The sequence below is a fragment of the Cibotium barometz genome, chromosome 7 (assembly GCF_041138505.1).
Source record: "Cibotium barometz isolate CiBa-2024 chromosome 7, ASM4113850v1, whole genome shotgun sequence".
Taxonomy (NCBI): Eukaryota; Viridiplantae; Streptophyta; class Polypodiopsida; order Cyatheales; family Cibotiaceae; genus Cibotium; species Cibotium barometz.
Window position 1 is genome coordinate 53,653,920 of NC_141052.1, and position 11,505 is coordinate 53,665,424.

An 11,505-nucleotide genomic window follows, 5' to 3' on the forward strand; every position below is an offset into this window, starting at 1 on the left:
AGAATTCCAGGCGAAACCAGACGTCGAGCGAGGAGCGAAGAGCAGGCGGCGCTCAAGTTAAGTGACGTGGAGTTCTAGCGCTGCTGGCGGAGCCACTGAAGTGAGCGTTGGCGAACAAACGCTGAGCGTAGGCGACGTAGCGCTCGACGGCGAAGGATACTAAATCAGCGAAGAAGCGTCGGCTGGTCCACAAGGCGGGCGTCAACAGTGCGAACGTATGCAAAGGCAGCTAGGCGAAGGCAGGCGAGCGAAGAAGGAAGGGGCGTCCGTTAGCGAATCGTAGGCCCTTCGCTCCCGTTAGCGAATCGTAGGCCCTTCGCTCCTCGTCACCTTCCCCACGACCTGCCCGACTACAATGCGATTCAAATCGTAGGCCCTTCCCTTCCTCGTCATTGAGTTCGACACCTGCATGGGCCACCTCCAGAAACTCCTCTCGGTCGCAATTGGGAGGCAAGTTCCATAGCTTGAGCTTGGTCGCCTTCAGCAATTCAACCAGAGCTCCTCAGCTATTGCCTACCTGCACAACAAGCAGCATCATCATCACCCCTTTTCCTGCAACAACAAAACCCGCCTGCAAATCAGAGAAAAATCAGAAAATTACAAGGTATTTTCCTCAATTTTTTTTTTGGGATTTGCAATTGAGCAAGTACAATCAACAATTGAGCAGGTACAGGTGCCCAATTGCTCAAATTTTGAGCAAAATTGGCAAAATTGGGTGACATTGGTCACAATCAGGATCAATTTGCAGGAAATTGGTCACAATCAGGATCAATTTGCAGGAAATTGAATGTTGAAATTTGGGGCTTTTGATGTAATTGTGCAATTAAGCACTCATACATGCTGTAGGATGTGAGAAATCGCACATTTGGGCAAAATTGCAGCAAATTGCAGTGCAAATCAAGGGGCTTTTGTGCCGATTTGGTTGATTTGCATGCAGGCAATCGCATTTGATGCTGTGGATAATGTGTTGATGCCTTACAAGCACTCAATGTGCCTGTAAATCAAGGGGGTTTCATGTATTTGATGTATATGTGGCCAAGGGGAAGCATCGTGAACACTCTTGGATGCCTTCATGTGCGTCAATGTACCATGTATGATCAGAAATTCATCTTAAATCAAGGGGCTTTTCAAGTTCGTATGCTTGTTGAGCTTGGCAAAGCAGCAGGCAAGACATTTATGCCTTGAATCCTCAAAAATCAGCTTGCAGTCAAGGGGCTTTTGCCCAATTTCTGTTCGGGACTGTTGTATGCAGTGTACAGGACTGTAAAAGTCTGATTTTCACTCATTTGGACAGCCAGGAGAGCATTTATTGCTACTGTACCTGCTGGTACAGATTTGGCACAGCTTTGTGCAAGTTTTGGCATGGCTGTACACTGATTTGAGTGAGCAAAAGGTTCAATTTCAGCTGCTGTATTTGCCGGTACAGGTTTGGTACATCATTTATGAGCAATTGGTACTGTTGTACAGTACTTTGGAAGGGCAATAGAGCACATTTAAGGTGCTGTCCAAAATCTGCAGCAACCAGATTTTGGTGATTTCATCACATAAAGTGGGAGAAAAGTTGCATTCTTGCTTCCGCAGTGGGAGATAAAGCTTGGGAGAACAACTGTGAGCACTTTGTGTGCTTTTGGTACAGTGTTTGCACACTTGCAGGGAGTCAGGCATTGACAGGTTGCATTTTGCTATGGCAACCACAGGTGAGAGCTCTTCATTGCTTCATATCAAGAAGCTTGAAGGCTCGCATAATTATGATATTTGGCAAACCCAGTGCTACAATGTGTTGCTCCAGAAAAAGCAGCACAAGCCTATCAAAGAACGGGGTGTAATGCCCGCTTCTCTTACTGCTGAAGAGTGGGAAGATATGGATGAGCTGGCAAGATCTACTATCATGTTGTCTGTGTCAGACTCATTACTTTTCAGCATTCGTGAAGAGAAGACAGCTTGGGGAATGTGGCAGAGATTGCAGGACTTGTATGCCCAGCAAAGTGCCTCAAGCAAAGTGTATTGGTTGAAGAAACTCATAGGTCTTCAGATGAAGGAAGGGGCGTCTATGACAGCCCATCTAAATGAGTTTAATGGTATTGTCAGCCAGGTCATTAATCAAAAGTTGGCAATGGACGATGAGTTCAAAGCCACTTTTTTGTTATGCACTTTGCCAGAGAGTTGGGACACATTTAGGACAGCCACTAGCAATTCGAATGCTATGCTGTCATATGCAGATGTTGAGGGTGCTCTTCTTCAAGAAGAGATGAACAGGAAAAACAACTCTGTTGGAAAGTCCAATGCAATGAATGCACGTGGGAGATCCCAGCAAAGGGAGAAAAGCCAAGAAAGGGGAAGGAGCAAGTCTCGCTCCAAAAAGGATTTGGAATGCCATTATTGTGGCAAAAAGGGACACATTAAAAAGCAATGCTACAAATGGAAAAATGATCAAAAGGAAAAGGGAAAAGGCAAAGACAAAGAGAAAGATGAAGCCAAAGATGTAAAGCCAAAGGCCAAAAGTGGAGTCAAGATTGAAGAAATCGATGTGTCACATGCAGGTGGCAGTGAGGATGAGGTCCTCTTTACGTCTTCACTTGATGCCCATTCACTTCTTACAGGTGGTCATGGTATGCACTCATGGATCATTGATTCAGGTGCCTCCTTTCATGTCACAGGTTGCAGAGACTTGTTTGTCAGGTACACTGCTGGCAATGAAGGAGTGGTTTATTTGGGTGATAACCATGCATGCAAGATTCTTGGCAGAGGTGATGTGAGGCTTGTGTTTTCAGATGGCTCACAGCTTATGCTCCATGATGTCAGGCATGTGCCTGAGATCAAGAAGAACCTGCTTTCTACTGGACAGCTTGATGATGCTGATTATGTTACCACATTTGGTCGTGGAAAGTGGAAGATTAGTAAGGGCTCACTGGTTGTTGCCAGAGGCTCTAAGGTGGACACTCTTTACTTTATGCAGGTGTTTGTCACCATGCTAATGTAAATGCAACCGAGCTGCCCGAAATCTCTATGTGGCATAGCCGGTTGGGACAAATGAGTGTCAAAGGAATGGAGCAATTGTCTCGTTTGGGTTACTTGCCTTCTCTAAAGTTTTCAAGTTTTCAGTTTTGTGAGCATTGTATATATGGTAGGCAACTACAGTGCCCCCACAAGAAAGCTCTTGGACAGAAAGATGCTCAGTTAGAGCTTGTGCATACAGATGTATGTGAGATGCCTCAGCTTTCTTTGGGAGGGGCAAAATATTTTGTGTCTTTTATAGATGATGCCACACGCAAGGTGTGGGTTTATCCTCTTCGTTTGAAGAGTGATACATTCTCAGTGTTTGAGAAGTTTGTTGCTCTTGTTGAGAATCAAACTGGCAAAACACTGAAGGCTTTGCGTTCCGACAATGGTGGAGAGTATATGTCCAAACAGTTTCAGGACTTTTGTGATGCGAAAGGCATCAAAAGGGAGCTCTCTACTCCTTATGATCCTCCACAAAACGGGACAGCAGAGAGGATGAACAGGACCATACAGGAGAAGGTCCGTTCTATGTTGTCACATGCTGCATTACCTCATGGTTTTTGGGCTGAAGCTGTTATGACAGCCGTTCACCTTATAAACAGGTCACCTAACACGAGGCTTGGTGGGAAAGTGCCAGAAGAAGTATGGACAAGGAAGCCTCCGTCATACGAGCACTTGAGAGTGTTTGGTTGCGTTGCGTACGTGCACATACGCAGGGAAATGCGCACCAAACTTGATCCTAAGTCTCACAAATGCATATTCCTAGGATATGGTGACAGAGGTGAAATGGGGTATAGACTTTGGGATCCCATGAATAGAAAGATCATACGCAGCAATGATGTCATTTTTGATGAAACATGCATGTATAAGGAGCCTGCAAGGCAACAGGAGCCTGGCAGAGTCATCTTTAACATACAAGATGAGGATCAATAGACTGCCATCCAAAGTTTTCTTGGTGTATAAGCAGTGATCTATGTCACTTCTCCTGAAATCCTGGGATTTCATGAATGTATCAAATTTATGATACCATTCCCTTGGTGCCTGTTTGAGCCCATAAAGACTCTTTTTTAGCTTGCATACAAGCTTCTCCTTTCCATTCACTGCATAACCCTCTGGCTGTTGCATATATATCTCCTCATGGAGATCACCATGAAGAAAAGCAGTCTTCACATCCATCTGAATCAAATCCAGATCATCATGAGCAACCAAAGCCAACACAGCTCTAAGTGTGGTCATTTTGACCACTGGAGAGAAGATCTCATCAAAGTCCACACCATATTCCTGCTTGAAGCCCTTAGCCACTAACCTGGCTTTGTATCTTGGCTTTGCATCAGGTGCAACTTTGAGCCTGTAAACCCACTTGCATGGCAAAACCTTCTTGCCTGTAGGCAAATGCACCAACTTCCATGTTCCATTTTTGTGCAGAGAATCCATCTCTGACTTCATGGCACGCTCCCAAAGAGCCTTGTCTGCCCTCTGTAAAGCCTCCTTGTAACATGAGGGCTCCCCACAATCAGTAAGCATCAAGTAGTCAATCCCTGGAACAAACCTGTCAGGGGCTCTGGAGGGTCTTGTGGACCTCCGTACCCAATGACCATCATTTGCAGGTTGCTGTCTAGCCTGCATATCACCTATTGGTGGCTCCTGTTCCATGCCATAAGGTTGAAATATCATGTCCGGTATCTCCTCTAACTGTGGTATATCCATAGGGATATCTTCTGCCATCTCTGGCTGTCCATTTGGACCATTTTCAGCACCATTTAAGGGCTGGTTTTGCTGCTGTAATGGCTGATTTACAGCCCTTGGTTGTTGTCCATGATGTCCATCATCATCAAAGATGACTCTGCCAGGCTCCTGTTGCCTTGCAGGCTCCTTATACATGCATGTTTCATCAAAAATGACATCATTGCTGCGTATAATCTTTCTATTCACTGGATCCCAAAGTCTGTACACCATTTCACCTTTGTCACCATATCCTAGGAATATGCATTTGTGAGACTTAGGATCAAGTTTGGTGCGCATTTCCCTGCGTATATGCACGTACGCAACGCAACCAAACACTCTCAAGTGCTTGTATGATGGAGGCTTCCCTGTCCATACTTCCTCTGGCACTTTCCCACCAAACCTCATGTTAGGTGACCTGTTTATAAGATGAACGGCTGTCATAACAGCTTCAGCCCAAAAACCATGAGGTAATGCAGCATGTGACAACATAGAACGGACCTTCTCCTGAATGGTCCTGTTCATCCTCTCTGCTATCCCGTTTTGTGGAGGATCATAAGGAGTAGAGAGCTCCCTCTTGATGCCTTTAGCATCACAAAAGTCCTGAAACTGTTTGGACATATACTCTCCACCATTGTCGGAACGCAAAGCCTTCAGTGTTTTGCCAGTTTGATTCTCAAGAAGAGCAACAAACTTCTCAAACACTGAGAATGTATCACTCTTCAAACGAAGAGGATAAACCCACACCTTGCGTGTGGCATCATCAATAAAGGACACAAAATATTTTGCCCCTCCCAAAGAAAGCTGAGGCATCTCACATACATCTGTATGCACAAGCTCTAACTGAGCATCTTTCTGTCCAAGAGCTTTCTTGTGGGGGCACTTGAGTTGCCTGCCATATATACAATGCTCACAAAACTGAAAACTTGAGAACTTTAGAAAAGGCAAGTAACCAAAACGAGACAATTGCTCCATTCCTTTGACACTCATGTGTCCCAACCGGCTATGCCACATAGAGATTTCCGGCAGCTCGGTTGCATTTACATTAGCATGGTGACAAACACCTGCATGCATGAAGTAAAGAGTGTCCACCTTAGAGCCTCTTGCAACAACCAGTGAGCCCTTACTAATCTTCCACTTTCCACGACCAAATGTGGTAACATAATCAGCATCATCAAGCTGTCCAGTAGAAAGCAGGTTCTTCTTGATCTCAGGCACATGCCTGACATCATGGAGCATAAGCTGTGAGCCATCTGAAAACACAAGCCTCACATCACCTCTGCCAAGAATCTTGCATGCATGGTTATCACCCAAATAAACTACTCCTTCATTGCCAGCAGTATACCTGACAAACAAGTCTCTGCAACCTGTGACATGAAAGGAGGCACCTGAATCAATGATCCATGAGTGCATACCATGACCATCTCTTGTAAGAAGTGAATGGGCATCAAGTGAAGACGTGAATAGGACCTCATCCTCACTGTCACCTGCATGTGACACATTGACTTTTTCAATCTTGACTCCACTTTTGCCCTTTGGCTTTACATCTTTGGCTTCATCTTTGTCTTTGTCTTTGCCTTTTCCCTTTTCCTTTTGATCATTTTTCCATTTGTAGCATTGCTTTTTGATGTGTCCCTTCTTGCCACAATAATGGCATTCCAAGTCCTTTTTGGAGCGAGACTTTCTCCTTCCCCGTTCTTGGCTTTTATCCCTTTGCTGGGATCCCCCACGTGCATTCATTGCATTGGACTTTCCAACAGAATTGTTCTTCCTGTTCATCTCTTCTTGAAGAAGAGCACCCTCAACATCTGCATATGACAGCATAGCATTCGAATTGCTAGTGGCTGTCCTGAATGTGTGCCAACTCTCTGGCAAAGTGCATAAGAGAAAAGTGGCTTTGAACTCCTCGTCCATTGCCAACTTTTGATTAATGACCAGGCTGACAATACCATTAAACTCATTTAGATGGGCTGCCATAGACGCCCCTTCCTTCATTTGAAGACCTATGAGTTTCTTCAACCAATACACTTTGCTTGAGGCACTTTGCTAGGCATACAAGTCCTGCAATCTTTGCCACATTCCCCAAGCTGTCTTCTCTTCACGAATGCTGAAAAGTAAAGTGTCTGACATAGACAACATGATGGTGGATCTTGCTAGCTCATCCATATCTTCCCACTCTTCAGCAGTAAGAGAAGCGGGCATTACACCCCTTTCTTTGATAGGCTTGTGTTGCTTCTTCTGGAGCAACACATTATAGCACTGGGTTTGCCAAATATCATAGTTATGTGAGCCTTCAAGCTTCTTGATGTGAAGCAATGAAGAGCTCTCACCTGTGGTTGCCATAGCAATATGCAACCTGTCAATGCCTGACTCCCTGCAAGATGTGCAAACACTGCACCAAAAGCACACAAAGTGCTCACAGTTGTTCTCCCAAAGTTTATCTCCCACTGCGGAAGCACAAACGCAACTCTACTCCCACTGTATGTGATGAAATCACCAAAATCTGGTTGCTGCAGATTTAGGACAGCACCTTAAATGTGCTCTGTTCCCCTTCCAAAGTACTGTACAGCAGTACTAAGTGCTCACCAATGATGTACCAAACCTGTATCGGCAAGTACAGCAGCTGAAATTGAGCCTTTTGGTCACTCAAATCAATGTGCAGCCATGCCAAAACTTGTACAAAGCTGTACCAAATCTGTACCAGTAGGTACAGTAGCAATAAATGCTCTCCTAGCTGTCCAAATGAGTGAAAATCAGACTTTTACAGTCACGACCACTGCATACAACAGTCCCGAACAGAAATTGGGCAAAAGCCCCTTGACTACAAGCTGATTTCTGAAGATTCAAGGCATAAAAGTCTTGCCTGCTGCTTTGCCAAGCTCAACAAGCATAAAATCTTGAAAAGCCCCTTGATTTAAGATCAATTTCTGATCATACATGGTACATTAACGCACATGAAGGCATCCAGAGTCTTCGAAATGCTTCCCCCTGGCCACATATACATCCAATACATAAAAGCCCCTTGATTTACAGGCACATCGAGTGCTTGACAGGCATCAACATGTTGCCCAAAGCATCAAATGCGAGTGCCTGCATGCAAATCAACCCAATCGGCACAAAAGCCTCTTGATTTGCACTGCAATTTGCTGCAATTTTGCCCGAATGTGCGATTTCTCACATCATACAGCATGTATGAATGCTTAATTGCACAATTACATCAAAAGCCCCAAATTTTGACATCCAATTTCTTGCAAATTGACTCTGATTGTGACCAATGTCACCCAATTTTGCCAATTTTGCTCAAAAATTGAGCAATTTGGCACCTGTACCTGCTCAATTGATGATTGTACCTGCTCAATTGCAAATCCCAAAAAAAAATTGAAGCATGTACCTCTGAAATTTGTTTTGCAGGAAAGGGGGGTCGTGCTGATGCTACTGCAGAAATGAGGTGAGATTTGCTGATGGGCTTTGCAGGCTGCACCAAAGAGTTTGGCGTTGCTGGTTGTTGACGTGGCGGGAGCAGGATTGAAGGGCAGCAAACGTGCAGACGTACCAAGCTGCCGAGTATTCGCGTATCCGGTGCTTTCACGCCCACTTGCAGCTTAAAGCAAAAGCGCACGCAGAAGTGGCATGATTTTTCTTGCCGGCCGCATTGGAGTCACACCTGTAAGCGCACGCGCACGATTTCCAGCTACCGGAGACGTCGACGACGATGACTTTCTTGCCGGCTGCAGTGAAGGCGTAAGCTGGCATACACGGCAAGCGAACCAGTCAACATGCGCCACAAGGTCTTTTGCTCGTTGACACTGCCTTCGACTGGTGGCCAGCGCTACACGCGACGAGTCATGTTTGTTGACACCGCCTCCGCCCGGTAGTTTTACGCCTTGTGGCAAGGCGTTAGTATATGCGCAGCTATGCCTTGCGGTGGCCAGGCCTCAACCACTCCCTATCACTGTCCGGCCCACTGTGCAGCGACAGGCAGCGTTTCACAAGAAAACACAAGCTCTCTCAGGTTGTCCGGCCAGAGCAGCTTTCGAAGGTGAACACAGGTCCATCCACAGTAGCTCGAAGGCGGGCAGGTCCAGGCAGTCTAGCAGGCTCTGATACCAATTGAATGGAAGAGAGAATTAGGGTTAGGGTTTCATGTGAGAGACAAACACACAGAGAGAAGAAGAAGGGAGAGAGAGAGAGAGAGATATGTGGGGATAAGTCAACTCATCAAGGAATGAGTGTGTGACTCCCCTATCACACATGTATATTGCACTAGTACACATAGTGCACTTAGTACATTAAAAGTACTAAGTGTACTATGTACTATAACTTATGGGCTTGTACACACTATAAGGGTGGGCATAATGCCTTTACCCCAACACAAAACAAATGCAAGCATATGGAGGTCTACAATTCAGTCCACACACCGTTGAAGCAAAAGGAAGATCCTACCAGCTTGTGGAAGCATAAATGCGAGTCCCCATGTAACATGTGGAAGCTTACAGACAGGATTATACTTCAGATAATGAATATTCAGCACCTTGGTTCTTGTCGATTGCACAATGTAGCGGAAGTAAGAGTGCGAGAGAGAGAGAGAGAGAGAGAGAGAGAGAGAGAGAGAGAGAAGAATCACAATACCTGATTGGGTCCCAAATACCCTCTGTAGGGCCCCCCAGCAAGGATGGTGTATTTGCTTTATTGAATGATGATAAAAAGACCGACTTTGATGACCTTCCTTCCCTATAAACTTGCAGCCTGAAGATGACCTGATTCTTGACCTTCAAATTCACCTTTGCGGTAGGGATTCCCTTGGCTGTTCAGGCCCTTGAATACCTTCGGCACTTCGTGAGTTATCAGATGAATAAAGCCTTGGGCTAACCCATGAAGAATCACAATACCTGATTGAATACCGTCTGTAGGGCCCCCCCAGCAAGGATGGTGTATTTGCTTTATTGAATGATGATAAAAAGACCGACTTTGATGACCTTCCTTCCCTATAAACTTGCAGCCTGAAGATGACCTGATTCTTGACCTTCAAATTCACCTTTGCGGTAGGGATTCCCTTGGCTGTTCAGGCCCTTGAATACCTTCGGCACTTCGTGAGTTATCAGATGAATAAAGCCTTGGGCTAACCCATGCTTATATAGTCTCAAGGATGCTGGTCGGTGGACTTCAGCAGGGGTCGGCCTGCTTTTATTCACTTCCACGACCTGTTTTTATGCTCATTATATATGCTTCTTTTGTCCAGTCTGTTGGCCGCCTTGAATTGGGTGCTGGCTGCCTTGCTGCTGGCCCTCTATGGTCTGGCTGGACTAACCTTTTAAGTGCTGGCCGACTGGCTGTGCAGCCCTTGGGGCTGGCTGACTGGGCTACAGCCCTTGAGCTGGCTGCCATGGTGGCAAGCTTGGTATAAGCTGGCCGACAGGCTGCCCATGCCCTCCTAGGGCTGGCCACTAGATGCTATGAAGCTTCATGGGCGAAAGTCATGACCCATGGGCTGCCCCACATGGCCCAAAGTGTAGGGTTCCACCCTACACTCCATGCAAAACTACATGCAACTACATGTTACCTCAGATTCCTGGCATCTGGCTACAAGCCTAATACTCGGAACATCTGTCATCATTCTAGAGGGTGACTCGCAGTATGGACTGGCACTGCCTCATGTGTGGGACTTGCACACTTGACCAAGACCATGTACGAGACTTGTACACCTAACCTTGGACGCTTAGAGTGGAACCCTGGCTGACTCGTCACAGACTGGGGCTAACAAGGGACTAGGTTCCACTCCAGGTCTTGCACCTGCTTGGGATCCACGTGGCATACTCTTTTGCTTAACTTGACGGAAGCTACAAAGCCTCCAAGTAGTCCATCAATAATGCTGGATAATCTTTGAAGAAGTTCTTGTCAAGCCACATGGCTTCATGTGTCCCTCGGTCCTTACCTCCAAAATGTGCTCTTTCTCTACCATGTGAATCTTGTAGGTTCGTATTATATTCTTGATGTTTCCTATATCTTTTTGACATGTGCCCTATTTCAAGAATGCTCACTTTTTTTAGTTACAGGTGATGATCACTTGGCTGCTTTCAAGTTTTCCAAAATAGAAGAGGAAACATCATCTTGACACATTCTATGGAAGGTAAGCGTGTACTTGGGTGCCAGGAAGCATCTGTCTGCTCATGCACCAAAGGGATTGTATCAAAATGTAGGTCTAATAATATTTGCCTTACCTATTGAGGTGCCATGTTTCGTACCTTCTTTATGGAACTGGTGCTTGTACATGAAGTTTTAAAGCCAATTCACATCTATTTTGTGTTGGAAATTGTATGATATTTCATTCAATGCCCTTGTTTGGGTGAGATTTTATGGAGATGAAAGCATTTAAAGGGCGATGGTTCAATGTCTATGTTATATGTGCTTGTCATATGGGTTGAGTAGTTGGAGATTGACGAGGTGAAGAGGGGTGCGAATCTCTCTTTTCTCTAGCACCACTAGCGAAAAGTGCAGGAGAGGGCAAGCAAGCATTGGAAAGAGGGGTTCTTTTTGACACAACAATGTCCAAGAGCCCAGTTGTAGTCTTATCATGCTTATCCAAGGAACATTACCATGAGGATTATATAAGTGGGAGGAAAGTATGGAGGGTTGATTGCTCACTAGGGTCGAAATATTCCAACATCAAGATGAGAGTATAACTCAACACACGTGCTATTAAGATGAGTTCAAGTTGAGCCGTGCTTAAAGACAATTATAAGCCCAGTTGTAGTCTTATCATGCTTATTCAAGGAACATTACCAT

At 45.4% G+C, this 11,505-nt stretch overlaps 1 protein-coding gene across 1 annotated transcript in view; it reads left to right on the forward strand.

The window, feature by feature from the left end:
- The window catches only part of LOC147637176 (zeaxanthin epoxidase, chloroplastic-like), a 32,586-nt gene extending 21,472 nt beyond the window's left edge, over positions 1-11,114 (forward strand). The window contains exon 5 of the mRNA XM_086800786.1: positions 10,776-11,114. Coding sequence (XP_086656912.1) covers positions 10,776-10,834 — 59 coding nt within the window. The 3' untranslated portion in view covers positions 10,835-11,114. The remainder of the gene's footprint in view (positions 1-10,775) is intronic.
- The last annotated feature ends 391 nt before the right edge of the window (positions 11,115-11,505 follow it).